We start from the raw sequence: 19,594 nt of genomic DNA, 5'->3' as shown, positions 1-19,594 counted from the left end.
AATGCAAAAGGGCCAATACACACACATACAGACACATACACACATTAATTCAATTCTGTCCTCCCAAGTGTCAAAACGCACTCCCTTTCAGCACTCACATCACTGCTGTAAATAACAGCCTGTTTGTGTGTTTGTGTGTGTGTGTGTGTGTGTGTGTGTGGACACTTCACACTGCAGGACGATAACCTCACCCGTTCATCACCATCATCACTCAGCGCAGCCGCCACCTTGCTTTCATCATCACATTGAGACAGCAACACTTCGGTCCAGCCTTGTCACAAATCAGCAATACATCACCCATGTGTATGTGTGTGTGTTCCTCCATAGTCATTATCCTTGTCGGTCTGTCAGTATCCCTGTCACATTACTGTCATCAGTTGCAACCTCAACAACAGGTGTGAGAGTTAGTTTGAGGGACAGTGCAGTTTATCCCCCATTGGATTTCAAAAATTCTTCAGTGCCCTGTTTGGAGTCATTTCTAAATGTAGGGGTTAAAAATTACAACGCAAGTGTGACAGTAAAAGTGTAGACCCAGAGTCATATGGAGATGAATTTGGCAAAGCTCCTAGATGCTTTACCTAAAGAATAAATAAATAAAACAAAGGGGCAGTAATGATGGCAAGCTCAAAACTGTCAGTTGAACTGAATTAGAAAAAAAGCAAAAAAAAAAAAAAAAAAAAGATGTTCTGAAATGCTTCATGACCTCCTCAGTCCATGATGCCCTCCCCCTCTAGCATTAAATCATTCTTAACAATCATTCCTTGACTCATGCTGAATGAGGATCCTGAAAAGGAGCTCACTTAATTACTAAGTCTTTACAGAGTGTGGGGACATAATAACTCAACACTGCATGATGTGCCATCCTCATTTGCTCTTTTAATAGGGAAATTGAGCTGTGTTTTGTATATTCAACAATGTGCCTTTTCTGCCTGAATGACATTATCTGATTTTATGTAGTTACTGGAATGACTGAGTTGTAAGATTTATTCCTTTAAAAAGTTTAAAATTAAAATTAAAATACTCTCTATCCAGGCCAACTGGATTGTAAAAAACTTGTGAAAACTAATTAATGTCGTTATTAAAAAATCAGTTTGATTGGACCTTTGCCCTAATGAAAAAGAGGTCTGTATTGCAATGGTTCTCAAAAGGGGCTGACAAAACTGTTCTAGCTTGGCTAGTTGCATGACTCTCTGGTTTATCACCCATTTCACTCCAGACATAAATATTTCAAACACTACAGAATGGATTTGCATCAAACTTGGTACATTTAACATCATTGTATTCAGAAGATGAATCCTACACACTTTGTCAATCTGTTAACTAGCAACAGTTCAAAGTTTGGACTTTTTTTGATGGATTGGCACAATTTTTACTCCTAGCCTGTGGTTCTCTCTCTTTTTTTCTTTCTTTCTTTCTTTCTTTCTTTCTTTCTTTCTTTCTTTCTTTCTTTCTTTCTTTCTTTCTTTAGGACTAGCTAAACTACAGTGGTGAACAGAGTAAACATGACCTATAGCATTAGCATGTTAACATGAACTTTGTGAGCTTGACTGCATGATGTTGGCATACAGCTCAAGGCATTTCTGTGTTTAACATAGTCCCATGAAGGTGCAATGTAAATAAGAGTTAACTTCTGGTTCATGTTGTGAAAAGCAGACTTGGCAGCTAACATTGTGGCTCAGTACTGTATGTCATAGTAAAAAGGAAGCTGGTGGTAAAGCCCCAGGAAGACCCGGCTAGCCACATATTGACTTATTAGCCCCATTATTATCCTTTCATCTCACATGTTTTTTGTTTTGTTTTTTTGAATGTTGTTTGCCTGTTATGGAAACTGTTTAATGATGTTTTAGATTCTTTGATGCCTTGCATCAAGGTTAAATATCAAAGAGTCTGTGCTGGAGATGGTGCTATTTAATGTTATGTATTTAGCAGACTTAGAATTGCAAGACGAAAGAGTGGGAGATTTTATGTATGCAGCTTTTTATTTCAGTGCCCAACAGTTTAAAAGATGTCGGAAATTGATTACTGAAGAATTGCTCTTACAGGGACAACAAAAGACTATATGTAAATATGTAAAGGCTAGCAAAAAAAAGAAAAATAATATATATATACAGTACATACTATATTGGAATGACCTAACAGAGTGAAAATCTGGAATGGATTTATCAGTTTTTTTTGCTCCCTTGTGACAATAGGCTTCCCTCGTTTTTCTTCTGCCTCCGGCATTGCTCATCCATCCCAAGAGGTTATTTGGCAGTAAGCAGACAAACAAGTTATTTATTACCTCTTTATCAACGTAAACAAGCAAGGAAATGAAAACCAAACACTTGACCATCGAAAGACGTTTGATCAATACTTCCTGACCAAACAATAAGGGGTCTCTGCATTTGGATTCTGTGCTGTTTAAAATGATGGCATCTGTTGATGCTGTTTTTGTCATGGAAGAAATGGTCTTGAAGCAAATTTAGTTCTTCTGCCCACACACTGTGTGTGTATGTGTGTGTTCGTGTATGTGGCCATGTGTGTGCCTGCCCTTGGGGCGTCTGTGTAAAGCAAGATTCAGTGCTTTTATTTCCTGGTTGATTTATGTTGTGACGTTTGCCTTTGCGCTCACAATCACATTACTGGAAAGGAGGCAGAGACAGGATTGTACACTTTGTGTGTGTATGTGCGTATGTTCGTGTCTGTCTTTGTGAATCAACATGAAGTGATGTTCAGAAATAAGGGCCAGGGAACAGCAGACATGTACTTGTCCCCTATTCCCCCTCTATCTTATTCAGTTTTCCCTCTCATACTCATTTGGTGTACATTAATTCCTTTTCCATAATATGAAGTTAACATAAATATCTGTTCATTTGGGTGCATGGCCACATTCCAATAACTATACACTGACTATACAGTTATTCAAAATGATCGGTTTGTAAATGGACTTACAGTAAAGGTCTTATTTATATAATTTGTTTTAGCTTCAGGCATACAATGGTGGTTCAATCACATTTGAAGGATCACTGTAATCGGCTTCATGAGGGAGACTTCTATCTATTCTTTCTATCATATTGTCTGTTTGGCTCTCAGTCTCACCTACAGCTTTTCATATCTGCTTTTCCATCTGTGTCTGCTTGCTCACTTTGCCTCAGTTAAAGTGTGTGGCTTTCTGATGAATCACTGCACAGGTGCAACAGCTAACAAAGAGAGATGTAAGTAAAGAGGATGATCATGGAATAGACAAATATGAATATCACTGTTTAAAAGCTGCAATATGGCAAGTGTTATTCCTTTAATATTAGGTTGTGTCTCTTGACCCAGACCCAGACCCAATAAAACTGATTTCCTGCTGGGAAATTTCAAAGCAAGAAAGTGTGAGTAAGGGTACTATAGCAACTTTATTGTGAAAGCCAGAATAAAGGAGAAATTATAGTGTACTTTTCTGCTCATCTTTTTTTTAAATTCTATTATTTTATCTAATTTTGATATTCATAACATATTAAGCCTGAACTCCTGTGAAGTAATAAAAATACTCATATCCCACTGAACTTCCTCTACTAGGTATGAGTTGAAGGCTGTACAATACAAGCCTTTTGTCTCCTCTGCTATGCATTTGTCCTCTAGACATACACAACCTAACATTGTCCTCCTGTGCCACAGAGCTAGTTAAAATGTGTACAAATCCTTCCCCAGCAGTGTCACCTTCAAGCTGATTGGGACCCCATTCATAATTTATCTCTTTAATGGAATAGTTAATGAGTCTTAGTGTTTTACTCTGTATCGCTTTGTCCAGGCCTGTTTGTCTCTCCTCATCTATACTGCATGATTAAAAAAACAACCAAGAATCAATCAGTGAGATGGTATTTACAGTTGCCAGATGCTGATAGATCAAATTATCGAAGGATGCATATTTCACGAGGCCTTATGATGAAGAGAGACAGTTAGCATACTGTTCCTAAATGACTTCAAACAGCAGCTAGTTTTAGATTCGGTATGTGGGTGTATAGGCTGCGTTGAAATGAAATGTCCTTCAGGAGTAAAATTTGATCAACAGCTCAATTGAAATAGGGTAGAGAAAGAACAGTTTCAGGAAAATACTGTCCACAAATTGTTTTAGACAATTTAATTACCATACAGTAACCTGCACAGGGCATAAGCTACACATTTCTTCAGCTAATTAAGCCGGAAAGCAGGTTTCTCAGACACAAATTAGAATACCAATCTTATCACATTAAAGTGATATAGTATACTTTTTACAGGATGATTTTATCTGCACTTTGCACCACCAGGGTGGCATATTTCCCCCTAGTTTGGTCTCTGTGGGAATTCAGACCATAACCTTGGTGGTATTAGCACCAGACACTGCTCATTGAACTATACAAGACCAATTACAGCAACAGTCTTCTAAATGTGGTACAAAACAGCCCTCAGCCAATGTAGCCTGCCTGGTTATTAATGGAATTTGCAACCTGTGCCTCATATATACACGCACGCACGCACGTACACACACACACACAATACGTTGTGCAGCTATTTTCTGGTCAGTGAAATACAGTTAGCAGTGCTTCACTGCACTGACTTACACAATTAGTGGTCCAGTGGATTCAGGGGATAAACTGAGTTGAAATGAGAGACTAAAAGGGTAGAAAGAGAGAAAAAGATAACACATGGTTAATTGTGTGTAACAGACACAAGCGAAGACCAAATCTCTACCAGCCAGTCAACAACCCACACTGCCTTATCCTACTGTCTCACTCACACTACAGTTTGATAATTGTTTTATGACTAATTCAGTATTAACTAGCGGGAACTTTATCTGCCACTACGGATTCAGGCACTCATCAGTCTTCTCTTCCATTTCCCTTTGTGCAGCAAAATTGGCAGTTTCAGTGTGCCCTTGGGTTGACTCTGACCTAAGAAAAAACACTTGTGTCAACCTATTTCTCCCTCACATCTATTCTTTCTAAAACTGGGTCCCAATATGGGCTATATTTGTAAAGCCCACATTTCTAGTCTTACAGTACCACATTAAAACAATGGTTCTTCTTCAATGCAGCTTTCTCATTCACAAATTGTCAAACCTTGTGGGTATATCTCTTGAAGCCAGTCAGTTGTGTAAAGGAATATTTGTGTTCAGGTGGTCAGTGTTAAATGCACCACTTAAATTCGACCAATGAGAACTCTCTCTGAAGGACATGGGAAATACAGCCTGAGCATAAACCTTGCTCTTTGATCTTTGATCTTGTTATCGGCTGGACTTTGTTGTTAATTAGATGAGCATTGACTCCATGTTGAATGAAATGCCAATCTTCATATTGTAAACTCTGGTGTCATTCTTTCTTACACTTAAGCTGTCTATCAATGTCTTGATGATTTACAATGTGGCACAGAACTCGGTGAGCCAAAACTACAGTATGTTGAGGTTGCTATCAAGCTGCTAGACCAACTGACTCCGGTCCTAGGGCCTCTGAAGAACGTATCCTTGTGGGCTGCATGCACTTGGTCCAGGTTTAGGCTACTACATATTACTACAGTATACTATATTTCCTTCACCACGCTGTTTTTATTATTACTAATACTGACTAATGGCTTTCCTCTTTCCCATTCTGCTTCTCTCCTTTTCTAAAAGGTGCCATCTTCGATGAGTCAGCACGGAAAGATGACGAGGTGTTTCGCCTTGCTGTGGCAGATCTCAATTTGAACAACGAGATCTTGGAGACGGAGAAGATCACCATTTCTGTGGAGTTCGTTGACGGAAACAACCCCTTCCAGGCTGTGCAAGAAGGTAGGGTGATGACACTGCATTGCCTTTCATAGTTGTGCCTAAAAGCAACAGCACCAGATGCATCAGTCTCAAAATCAAATTGACATGAAAGTATGTTCACAAATGGAGGATATTAATTTGCTTCTGGGCATGATTGTTTTCATCCCCTCACAAATTCCAAATTTCACTTTTGCCTAAAAATTCAGCAATTAAGATGCTTATTGCTCAAACCTTTTTTGGGCACAGCTTTATGGTTTGTCCATCGTGTCAGATGTCCCTGAAGAGTCTACTTCTCATACTTTAGGTACTTTGAGTTATCCAGTATTCAGGCTGTCCCACAATCCTGGCTCTACTTTTTGTTGACAGCCATAATAAACTGAGTACAGTGAGGCATGGGGAAATAATTCATGTTGAAACACGGCATCAAAAAATTTGGCACTAATTCATTTTCTGTCTTTAATGTTCCCTAGTTTTTCATGCATGGGCTGCATGTCCTCTGAGTCGACCTGTATTACATAGTCAGCAGAGGATGGTGCTGTATATTATTCAGAGTCCCTTGCCTTTGCATTTTGGTTTATGTTGATGTTGACAGTCAATTTATTTATTTGACTTTGGAATTTTACATAGATTTGAATATGCCAAAGCATGCCTATCAAAGAGTTACATAATGTTGCTGCTTATTCACAACCACAACCAACAGGATTGATTTTAAATTGAGCTTTTACTGTGAAAGAGTGCTGTTTTACAAAGCTTCATGAGGTCAAAAACCTTTTAGTAATGCTCTTGTTCAACAAATATTTGTGATATCCTAACTGACTAATTCAGCAAAAGACCTGCAGGTGTAGAGGTGCAGCATTACACAGTACACAGAAGAAGCAGTGTTGTTACACATATTTAAAGGGATAGTTCAACATTTTGGCAAATTGGCCCATTGCCATAATCGCTATAGTCATAGCAGTAGGTTCATTACCTTTAATTGTAGGTGTAAGCTATTTTCAGTACGGCGGAGCGCAGCAGCAGGCTGCTCAGAGCTACACTATGGAGGCTAATGGAATTTCTTGGTTTCCCTCATTAAACTCATCAAATTCAACATCCCAAAACTCCACAGCGCTTTTGTAGACAAGTTGTGACCTGCACAACCACCACGCTATGAGATAATGACGGGACGATACGAAACGGAGCCGTTTTCGAGGTAAATACAGGGTAAATACGGAGACTGCTTGCTGAAAAACTGTCCCTGAACGCAACGCGCATCAGCGGTTTTGTATGTATTTACCTCGAAAACGGCTCCGTTTCGTATCGTCCCGTCATTATCTCATAGCGTGGTGGTTGTGCAGGTCACAACTTGTCTACAAAAGCGCTGTGGAGTTTTGGGATGTTGAATTTGATGAGTTTAATGAGGGAAACCAAGAAATTCCATTAGCCTCCATAGTGTAGCTCTGAGCAGCCTGCTGCTGCGCTCCGCCGTACTGAAAATAGCTTACACCTACAATTAAAGGTAATGAACCTACTGCTATGACTATAGCGATTATGGCAATGGGCCAATTTGCCAAAATGTTGAACTATCCCTTTAATAAATCAGGTCAGCAGTTCATTTAAGGACTACGGGCGTCTCATGCTATTTCATTAAATCCTTTTTACATTTTTCACTCACATTGACAGGAAATTGAACACATTCACTAATATTATTTACCTACAGTATGTCAGCAAGAATGATATGGAATAGCAAATGATGTTTGCCATTTTCATGCAAGTTTGTAGTTAATGTCTTTACAGTACATTCTTCTCGGCAGATCCTCTTGAACTCTGTCAGGTTGGGAGGGGACCGTTAGCGGACAGTAATTTTCAGTTTTCTTCAGAAATATTACATTGGGTTCAGGACAGAGCTCTGGCATGGCCACTGCATTGTAATGGCTTTATGCTTAGTGTCAAGCCTAGTTTCCTCCTGACATGACATATGAAATTGAGGCAAAACGGTTCCATCTTGGCTTCATCAGACCAGAGAATCATGTTTCTCACAGTCTGACAGTCCTTTCAGTTCTTTTTTTCTTTTTTTTTTAAACTATAAGCAGGCTTCACATGTCTCCCACTGAGAAAAGGCTTCCATCTGGCCACCAGATTGGTGGGGAGTTACAGTGATGGTTGTCCTTCTGGAAGTTCTCCTATCTCCCCACAGGATCTCTGCAGCGCAGCCAGAGTGACCATCAGGTTCTTGGTCATTTTCTCCCTGGCCCTTCTCCCCTGATCAATCAATCAATCAATCAATCAATCAATCAATCAATCAATCAATTTGTTTATTTCGGGCATGTCAATTTAAATCATCATCATCACACTTCGTCTTGGTTCAAATAATACATACACATGGCCGAAAGGGAAAGCGGGAGAAGCAAAAGCTTATCTAGTCCCGCCACCCATTACACACAGAATAAAAAATATATTTATCATAATCTTTTCTTTCAGATTTTTTTCCCCCTTTTTTTTGGGGGGGGGTTTAAAGTATTTTTTGGGGCTTTTATGCCTTTTATTCTTACAGGACACTCGGAGAGAGATAGAAAATGGGGAGGGGGAGATGTTGAATGACACGCAGCAAAGAGATGCCGGGTGGAATCGGACTCTCTTTTTTAATGCACCATGCGTTTTTCAAAAACTCCTTTAAAAAAAGAGCTACTTAAGAGAATCTCAAAACCAAATGACTATAAACTTTCCATTTAAGGTTTTCAGTCATGAGAACATCTTTATTTGTTGGTTTATTTGCTTTGAGAATATTTGTTTAGCTGTAAGTTGCAGTCTTACAGTACTTGCTACCAGCACACATGGAAAAAGGGAGCATTTATGTTTAGGTGGTCCTGGGAGGCACTGATATAACAGTGATCAGATTTTTTGTGCAGTAGGGCAGGCACTGACACACAGCATCCATGACTTAGAGCATGCAAAAGAAACATGTAGTTGGATTCGATACAACATGCACATTTAGACCGGCATCACCAATTGGTCCACTTGCTCCAATTCACCATATTTTGCGAATGAAAGAAAAATAGCGTTGTTTGAACTAAAAAAATTTTTTATTCAAAATAAGCTTGTGTGGGTCTGTTTTGCAATAGAAGACGTTATACTGAAAGTCATTGGAGGTAATGGCAGTGGTCAACAATGATTAGATGTTAATTGATCAAGTTGTGGATAGAACAAGACCTTGCTTCTTGTTCAAACACAGCAGACAATAAATCTTATCGTACAAATTTCAGTGACACATTAACTTTATCACTGTCACCATTTTGGGGCTGACATATTGCATATTGCATATTGCAAAATGTGGCAATGCATCGGAATAACACTCATATTGGCATTGCTTGCATGGGTAATGATTCATCTGACAAAAAAGAAGATGTGTCACACACATTCTTCGCAACTAGAGTGAGTGAATGGCTAATTAGGGCATTTGTTTTTGTGCTTGATAGTCATCCAAGAGCTTTGTGAAGTATGTGAAAACCTAGCAAATTACCATTTTCTTGATGTTTTGTGAGAAATGCCAATGGTTTTCTTCAGAAATGACAGTGCAGACTCATACTTGCACATACAGAGTCTTCAGTTTACAAATACATGTTTTCTATAGAACACAGACATTCAGAAAATAAGGGCTTAAAAGGAACCACCTAATTGATGCTGGTCTGAAAGTCAGGCTGCCTGGGACAGATAGAGCTGCTGCACACAGCGACCAATATCCACCATCAGGGAAACATATTGTATGCAGTGTACATTTCTAAAGTAGAACTGGATAATAAGGGGATCATTGCCCAAAAATCCATGTCTGTTTGTAAGAAAACCCTAACGCCCGGCTGGTTCAATTAATTAATTCAGAATATAAAAAGACGGAATTAACAAAATACAGAAGGCAACAGCAGAGGCAAGTGAATTACATTACATTACATAATGACATATGTCATTCATGTGCCTTTTATTCAGGGTCAGAGCTGCTTCTTCTGATTGGCGTGCATCCTTTAAAATGATGCAGTTCTTCAAGGAGACAACATCCAATTCGGTTAGCCACAAAGAGTAGCCAGTATTTTTTCATTCATCATCTATTCGTTGAAAGATCTGTTCTATTCTGTGAATGCACTGTGCACTGTCTTGTGTAAAACAATGAGGCATGATATGGCACGAGAGACAATGAACTATATGCAGCCTACTGTACTGTATGTCGACATTTGTATGTGACTATTTGTTTATTGTTAACAAAAATCCTATTGAAGCCTGTGTCCTAGATGCACAAATACGGGGTGCTTTGCAATATTACACCCTGCACTACAAAGCCGCAAAAGGAGATTTGCATCATGGCAGGATGAGCAATGATCCGTTCAGTGCCAACTATCTCACGAACATTAACCGATAGGGTAAACAGGGTAGAAAATCTGACTAAGCCAGCTTTATGTTGGAACATTTTTCAGCAAACTACTGCATGCAAGAGTTCTAAACTCGATAACCATGTATGATTCTCACCTTTTTTTCTTATTCAGATAAACCAAAACCAATGGATTTAAAAACCTAAAATGTGCCAGAACTTGATAAATCAAATGAAATACAAAGTCCCATTATGATAACATAAAGACATGAAACATAAAGGAAACATCACATTTGTCCAGACTAAAGGAGTGAGAGGGAGTGAGCTTGTTTGTATTTCAGGCAGCAGGCTGCAAACAATGGTGGTCAAACTCATGAGTGTTTCAGAGATTAGCTTGGATGACCTTGTCTGGATGTACTGTATGTGTATGGGTGCATGTGTATTTGTGCATCTCTAAGAGCCTTGTTAAGGCTGTTGCTTTGATAGAAGGGCTCTGCTGTTCTCTTTGGTTGTCAGGCTATAAGTCTTTGAAGTCCAACCTGAGTGCTTTCTATTATCTGGGCTCTGTGTGCATGTAGGCTAAATGTCTGTGTTTGTTTTTTCTGTCTTTATTTTGAGGACAGGGAGCAGCCTGCATCTGATATGTCTTATTTAGAATATCAGCATTGAGTGAAATAAAGGCAGTGACTAAAGAGAGACGTGATAGCACAGCAGGAGGCAGCATTTGAGCACTTGCTCTTTGACCGAGCAGACTGAGCCAGCAGCATGTTCCTGGATCATACACTATGTGTCGTTTTCTGCCTTTTTTTTCTTCCTTATGTTTCTAGCATTTAACATTTATATGTATTTTACACTGCTATTTGAGTTGGTTTATTCTGCAACTTATTTTTCTGTTAATTTGATGCTTTTTACAGATTTTGCAGAGAGGCACATTATTTTGCAGAATCTGAGTTCTCATGCATACTCATATTTATTGGCAGCAGTGGAATCAGTATGGGCAGATGAAGTGCCACTAATTCATCTTTGTTTTGATATGATTCAGACTTCAACCAACTAGTTTTTTAATGATGAACTGGCTTTGCTTCTCATCTTTTTCATCCTTGACTGATTACACTCCTGCAGGCCTCCAAGTCACCCAGTCTGTTGACTGGCCTCTCCAAATTTGTGGGTGGTACAATGAACACTTTCCTGTCATCCTGTCTCTCCGGTACTGAACAGATCGCCTGAGTCATTTCCCTGCCAGTCTGCCTGCCGGTCTTTCTGTTATCCCGTCTGTTTGTGTAGTTAGCTGGCTGATAAATTGATTGCCTGTCTTCCTATCTGCCTGTCTATCTGTGTATTTGTCTAGCTAACTGGTAACCTGGCTGGCAGATCAATCGTCTTTGTCGCTTCCTGTCTTTCATGTGTTGTAGGCTAAGTTGCTTTTCTCAGTGGCCCATTAGGAGAAACAGAAGGTAACTAGTTAGGTCAGTGTTAAAGATTACAGTTTATATTTAATTTAGTTTAAAAATCTTAAGTTGTGTATTTTTCTTTATTATATGAAGATAATTGATCTGAGCTACAATTGCTTCTCCTTTGTGCATGCAAATGTTACAGTTATAGTAGTTATGAATGATAGAATAATTTCAGGTGTTACCTTCTGCTACTGCATCTAGAGTTGTGAAAGTTCACACTTCACAACAGCCTGCCCAGAGTTCACATCAGCTAGTTAACATTCTTTGTTCATAAACTCGATTTTTATTTGTCCCTAGAAATGAACTAGTTCACATCCATGTGTTTTTTTTAATGAGTTGCTCTGAGCTTTTCTGTTTCAGTAGAACCTCCTCCTACCCATCCATCCCCAGCTCCCAAACATTACCACTTGATAAAACAAATTAATTACTGTATTATCCTAGAGTCACAGACAGAGGTTACATTTGAAAACCAAGTAAAGGACAACTCAAAACGGATCAGTTTACAAACGTAAACTTTTGTGAATTGCCTGGCTCAACTGACTCTGCGCTATGGTGTACTGTTACTGCTCTTCTTTTTTCACTTTATGCATAATACAAATGTGCATAGTGCAGTTGAATTACCTTTGTGAACTTCTTAACCAAATACTGGCTGCAACAGTACTAGTACATTCTTTTGAATTCCCTGCACTAGGTATGCCAAATGCAAACTGGACTGTAAATCCTCATGTGCCTTCACAAAACAGCTTTTAGGTGTCACCACAGTTTGCTCATTCAGTGCTTTCATCACTCAAAGCTTGGATTTTGCCCTCTCAACTGGTGTGGGTAGGGGGAGCAGATCCCGCTGAAGCTTATACTGTAGTGGAGGGTGGAGTGTTGAAGTCCCAGTAGAATATACAGTAGAGGTATGCTGCCATATGTATGATCATAAGAGTACAAATGTTAGCGTGTAGTGGTTTGTATTTATTAAATGCAATGACTTAAATGGATTAAAAAAGTTGTTGAAATACATGCACTATGTGCAATTGGGTGAAAAAAAAATGTTGCCAGGTGCAGAGTGACCCTTGCAAATTCTGTTAACCTCAATAATTCCAATGAATTGCACATCAGTCACACGTCTCATGTTTAGACTCACTCACTAACACAACACGTTTGTGTTAAAAATAAAGAAATAAAAAAGTGGCAGTGTGAGTGGTGACAGAAAATTATGTGAAGTGATATATGCCATATAAAATTACAATAAAGCTGCTATGTGTGTATGTGCTAAATTGTCTTAGGTGTGTGTGTGTGTTAAGGGGTTCAGATCAAATGATAGATCCTCTGTTCCTCCCTCCCTCTCTTCCTCCTGCATGATGCTTAATTGTTGATCTGCTCTTGTCACTTATATTCACATTTCACTCCCTACAGCCTATTCCCCATTGCCAAAGTAACCAGAATAGACATCAGTGAAGGAAAGGATGGATGTGTGAGGTGTTGTGTATGTGTGTATGTGTGTGTCAGCATGTCTGTGTGTGTGTTCGTTTATGTCTCTATCGATTAAAGGAATGAGAATCACCTAATTGGATAACAGTCTATGGGAGGGTGGGTGTGGAAGGGGGCGAGGGAATGGAGAGCGGGAGGAGACCACAGGAGGGAGGGAACTCAATAGTTGTCTCAGCTTATTTTTCATCTCAGCTTAGTCTTGACACAGAGGGCACACGGCTGCATTTATGCACACTGCTACTCACGTGAAGCGTGGATACTACAGTTTTTAGAATTAAAATTCCTCATCAAGACGGGTGCCATTCCTCATCTGTGAGGAGAACTTTGTTGAATTATTCTATTGAAAAATATGGTCAGTCTAATTTCAGAAGCTGTAACTTCTCAGTTCAGTGGATCTCCCAGTCTCTACTCTACTTCAGACAACTGAGTGTAAATAAAGAGATTTATTAACTCTACAAATAAAGACAGAGTTAATCCAATGTCTGATAACCATCGACATGAATACAACAATGAACTGCGTGATGAGTTGGGAAATGGTGGGAGAGAATATATTTTGGTTATTTACAATACAGCTATACAGCTAATGATTACTACTCTGCAAATGAGATTTGATTATTCAATATTATATGTTGACATGAACCCAGAGTTGTGCTAGACCCTTGGCTGGAGCCCAAAGCAGCTGATAGTTGAGGTAATCTTGGACAGCAGACTCCGGGTGGAACTCTGAGTGACGTTCAACACACCTTTTCTGGTGCCTTGCAGTTGCTCTGGTGAAATATATCTGAAATTATATACTTCATTATTAATGATCCATTCACGATGATCATTAGTTTAACATGGTATTTGTTTTTATCATTATTTACCTAAAATGTCAGATTTTTGCCTATGGCTGCGGAGACGATTCAGCACCATGGACAGCACCAAGCAGCAGTCCAAGTCAGGGAGGGCCCACTTGGACAGCAGGGGGAAAAAAATGTTGCTGTCAATGAATGACAGTTTTTAATTGCTTGCTTGAAACATAGTTGTTTCATTTTTTAACATTTCCAAGGAAATGACAAATGACCAATGACTGACTGATTCTTAAAAACCCTAAAACATGGAATGTGTGAGCCTTCAACCGTTCTGGCAGGGCATCTTTGGCATCTTGTCTAGGATACTCAAAAAAACAGTTACTGCAGATCCCCTAGTGCTCATTCTTGGGGACTTGACCAGACTTCCTGGTTTTACTCTGCATCAGAAAAGGCTTATTCTGCTCTCCACGACAGCCGCTAAAAAATGTATTTTAACAAATTGGAAGTCAACAACTCCACCATCTCTAAAACAATGGTGGAATGAAATGTTATCATATTGCACACCCGAGAAAATTATGTACAGTGTGAGGGGTAAACCAGAAATATTCCTCTATATATGGGGGCCTCTGATGAAAATAATCCCCCAAATCGAAGCTTCCATTGATTGAATGTAATCATGTAAAATTATGTATAATTATGTATAACTATGGCACATGTCTCAAATTGCTCTTTATTGTATGTATATTTCATATCCTGCGCGGTCTGGCGGGGGGTGGGTAGGGTATGGGAATGTGTTTGTGTGGACTGTCTGTCTTTAAATGTTTTGTAAATGTTATAATTGCAAATAAAAACAAGTTAAAAAAAAAAAAAAACCCTAAAACATAAGAAAACATAAAAACCCTGTCCTGCGTGTCATCCCCCCCCATTTCCTGTCTCTCTCAACTGTCCTGTACATTAAAGGCAAAAAAGCCCCCCAAAAATATACTTTAAAAAAAACAAAAAAACTGACATAATGACAGGGGATTTCACTTGTACTCTTGCAGTCTTTCATGTTGGTTAACAGAATTAACAGTTATTCTGTTTTCTTGTATTGAAGTGATTCAGAGAACTGTGGTGAGAACATTTCAGTAGTGGAGAAGCGGTGAAGACTTAAACAAAAAGAGGATGTGTAAAAGGATGATAATAAAATGTTCCATCTTCTTAAGTTCTTAATTAAAATTTCAATGGATTAGAGTGACTGAAATTTATATTTAGAAGATTTTTTGTCTTTTCAGTTTATGTATTCTGACACAGTGGAACTCGTTGTGATTCACAGGAACGATGTGGTATAGTGCCAAAGTCAGCACGAAGCAAATGCCTCAAGGGTGTGAGAAACACTTGACTGCATGCGTGTGATGAATAACTAACTCAGACTTTGTCATGTTGATGAGCACACTGTGATAATGTAAACACATTAACAAAAACAAAACTTCATACTTAAAGGGCAGCACGTCTTCAAATTGAACATTTACTCTTTACACTGAATATTTTTTCCCTCATCTATGCAAAACATTTCTCTCTCACTCTGACTATCCTTATCTATTTTTGCAGCAGGATTATCGCTTGAAATGCAAAGAAATGGAGAAATCAGGGCATTTAGATTTTTTTTTTTTTTGCCACAGTATCACAGCTTCCCCTGTTAATAAAACATTAATGTACCATTTAAAAGATTTAGAAGACCCCCTCCTCTGTTGGCTTCTCAGTCTGTAATTCAAACATAAACAGGAGTGTCAGTACAGCAGAAAAGTCAAACCGCTAGATTGGTAAAATTTCCTGTCAACTATTTACTTGTCCGATGTTAAGAGTGGGGATTTAGTCAGTTTGTGAAATTGGAGATTGAGATAAATGACTTTGACCTTGAGTAGGCTATATTAGGTATTGTTTTGTTTCTGTACCTTTTATGGTTAGTTTATTTGTTCATCTGAGTTACATTTGAGATCCTTTCATCATACTTGTCTACAATAATACCAAAGAGGTTGATCTATAATTCAAAAAGCCATTTTGTTCTCTCGAGTTAAAGTGACATTGTAAAATGACCTGGTTTGCAAAGCACACTGCAGCCTTTCAGAATAGACCAAAAATGCAAAACAAACATCTGACACTTTCTTTCCTTCACTGTGGCTTCTTCAGACGTCTTAAGACAATTAACCCTTATTGGCAAGTCCAGTATTCCTGTATTCTTTATCTTGTGTAGCCCATGTCCAGACGGTGACTGAAAGTTGGTGAGTCCCCTGGGTGCAACATGAAGCCTTTTACCCAAATTATGTTTGACAGCAGAATTAAACCTTGATCTGTGAACAGTTTAAAAGTAGGGCACATTTTAGGTTCAGATGTCAAAAAATCTCTAGTAATTTAGATCTCTCATCACCGTAAACCAACTGGTTTCTTTTCCTTTATTTATTTATATAAATCAGCCTCTATCTGCCGGTCAGTGCAAGTCACACAGTGACAGTGACCTGTGTTTATAACTGCGTGTTATTATCTCTAAAAAAGCTACATCACCATATGTAAGGTCATTAAACCCCTCTTCTTTTCTGCCTTCTGACCTTCCTCACTTTTGTTTCGCTGCACTATCATTTGACGTATATAAAGCAAACATACTGTACAGTGAAATTAGCTACCATGGAAACTGGGGCCAAGATCATGGCCATCTAAATAAATCTTTCTCCACCCTTGCCTCCTTCTTCCATGTTGCTGTCTGTCCTCCACATCTTTATGACGTTTTTTTCCCCTCTGATGTGAATACACAGAAAAGTCTCGTTAGCTGCCATAGAGACCAAAGACATCTCATTTTCTAAGGCTGCTCCATCACTCAGGGCCTGGGAGCCCTCCTCCTGCTGCCATCCTCCCTTCATTTGTCCATTTATCTAACAAACAACTGTATACACAGTTGAGCTTACACACATACATGCACGCACGCACACTCACACACTGATACTGTGCACATGGTGGCTTTCTTGATGCATTAACATTCCTCTGCTCATCCTGCTCCTCTAGATTTGTCCTTCCTCCTCGCTGCAGTAGTCATGGCTAAATTGCAAAGATGTTAACTTCTCTGTTCCTTTAGCTTTGTACATTTCCATTCCTTTTTTCTTGTCCCTCTTTTCTCCTCTTTTTTTTTTGCTCAATCTCTTTCTTTAATCAGTCATGAATTGCAACAATTCAATTAACCTCCCTACTTATCGAGGGGGGTGGAGGGAAGGGTATCCATGGCAACGCTGACATTTTAAGAGGCAATATGATGCTATTTTGTCTGTGCGTGCGTGTGTGTATGTGGAGTCCAGCAGCTGACAGCTGGGGACAAACCAGATCCAACCAGACTTTTGGAGCATTGAATAATGTGTGTGTGTGTGTGTGTGTGTGTGTGTGTGTGTGTGTGTGTGTGTGTGTGTGTGTGTGTGTGTGTGTGTGTGTGTGTGTGTGTGTGTGTGTGTGTGTGTGTGTGTGTGTGTGTGTGTGTGTGTGTGTGTGTGTGTGTGTGTGTGTGTGTGTGTGTGTGTGTGTGTGTGTGTGTGTGTGTGTGTGTGTGTGTGTGTGTAGTCGGTGGCTTGTCTGTTGATTGGAAGATAGAAAGTGTCATTTGAATAGATGTCAGAAGTGCATCTCTATTGAAAGGTTTTCCTTCCTCCCCCTGCTGGGCATTGACCAGTGCACACTCGAGCTCCCCCTCTCCCCCTCTGTCTGTCCCTCTGTCTTTGTGTCTGTCTGTATGGCTGTTTGACAGGCAGTTTCCCCTCTCTACATTCACAAAGGCAGTCTTTCACTGCAGATGGTGAAAGATCTCTGTTAAATAATTTTTATTGTGGCTTCTCCTTTTAAAGCAACACTGTGCTTCAACTGAAAACAGCATTTAATTGTAATGCCTCCGCACCAGACAGCTTGAGCCGAAGGCATGTTGTTTTCAGTTGTCCATTTGTCTGTCCATCCCATTCTCGTGAATATGATGTCTCCAATGGCCTGACTCAACTTCTTCAAATTTGGCACAAACATTCACTTGTTTGTGGATTGATTAGATTTCAAGAGATTTTTACTTACCATTTGTGCACAAACCAAACAGTGCAGGGACACAGGATGGCATCAAAGGCAAGGTGACTTCACAAGAACAACAACAAAACAAATCTTTGAAGGGACTTTCTTAAAATTATTCTTGTTGTAATTCTAGTTTGAAATGGTTCTTTGCTCTTAAGACTTAACCTTGTAAAATGTCTAGACCACCAGGTCAGGCCAAGCACATAGTAGACCTGGAGGAGTGAGGTCTTTCTTTCCCTCTTACTATCATGCTGTAGCCGGGAGGATAAACCAGCATGACACCAGCATGGATGTCCCGCTCTGTGACATCAATATGAGTAACTCCACATCAGAGGCCTGATTACCTCATCAGACACAAGGAAACCCTCATGCTGATCTGTTACAGTCTGTTTCACCCTATGGTTTGACTATAACTGCACAGTATGATGTCAGTTTTGGGCACTGTGAATGTATAAAGCTTAAGACTCTAAGAAAATCCTACATATAAGTTCTGTAGATATTGATCAGTATTACAGTATGTAACATTACAGTATTTTCTTCTCGTGTTTTTTGCCTCTATGCAACTATTATTTGAGGCTTTTTCTTTGCATACGTCATGTCCTTCCTATTATTATTATTATGTAAGTGATATATGGGGACTGCCTGGAGGAAAATTCATCAGGTGCACCGTGCAATTATCCACTTTGACATAGAGATGAACGGATTAGAATGTGGTGGTCGGAGGTCAAAGGTGAAGGTCAGTTTGAGCTCACCTTATGCGCTTTTGGCTCTGACTCAATAAAGCATATAGTAATTATTGCTAATTTAATACAAATGTCTAACAGGATAAAGCGATGAAGTGATGACAGTAATGGTCACAGGTCAATTTAACTGTGACTTAATAATGTTCTGTGAGAAACATTATTGTAACACATTTCCTGCAGCTTGACTGGCTGATGGAGGGATACAACCTCGAGGCAGTGATTGTATTGTGTGTTTATAACTGATGATATTATTTATGCAATTAAATTGATAAGATCTGCTCTTGATCTTAGCCAAAAGCAATTTCATTTTTTTAGTTTCCATGACATTTGAATTATACAGCATAACTGCTACTCACCAGCTCAGTGGTGTATCCACATATTACATCTGAACACTCGCCTTAGCACAATGGCTGTATTACATGATCTCAGGTGGTGCTCGATTCATCTCTCAACAGTCATAATTATTTTTTAATCCGTTGTGTCCTTGTGATCATCTGCCAAGCCACTTCACAGAGAGATAAATGAACACAAGCACACATCTATATGGCCTGCATACTGACACAAACACACACACAAACTTAGAGCATTTGGTTTGGAGGGGCGCTATTTGACCAGTGGACAAAACACTCAATAAATTAATTAACAGCAGTGATATATGTACTGTGACAGTGCACACACATCAACACACAAACACAGAGTACAAATATAAAGCCTCCCCACTCTAATGCATGTGTTTTATTAGCGTCATAAACTGCACAGGCAGGGAGCAGCCAAAAAACTTCTCCCTGATTTGATTTGATGCTTTATAAAGTTCTCTCTTGTGGTTTCACTGCTTTCATTCAGTGCAATTGAATTCCAAGTTCAATTTCCAGCATGAGAGCTGACTTTATTAACAAAAAAAAAAAAAATACATGTTTTAGACTATAGATTTTATCCCTACTACACCTTTCAGTTTCAGTCACAGATAGCTACACAAA

The 19,594-nt window shown here is 39.2% G+C and overlaps 1 protein-coding gene across 1 annotated transcript in view; it reads left to right on the top strand.

Moving 5' to 3' along the window:
* Nucleotides 1-19,594, top strand: part of grid2 (glutamate receptor, ionotropic, delta 2) — a gene marked incomplete at both ends in the record, with an annotated part of 509,482 nt that overhangs the window by 85,378 nt on the left and 404,510 nt on the right. Inside the window, one exon of the mRNA XM_083979111.1 lies at nt 5,612-5,767. Within this exon, the coding sequence (XP_083835237.1) occupies nt 5,612-5,767 (156 nt within the window). The remainder of the gene's footprint in view (nt 1-5,611; nt 5,768-19,594) is intronic.

This window comes from Trachurus trachurus, assembly GCF_905171665.1.
Source record: "Trachurus trachurus genome assembly, chromosome: 9".
Classification (NCBI taxonomy): Eukaryota; Metazoa; Chordata; class Actinopteri; order Carangiformes; family Carangidae; genus Trachurus; species Trachurus trachurus.
Note: the sequence above shows the minus strand (reverse complement) of the source record. Positions and strands in the feature narration are given on the sequence as shown.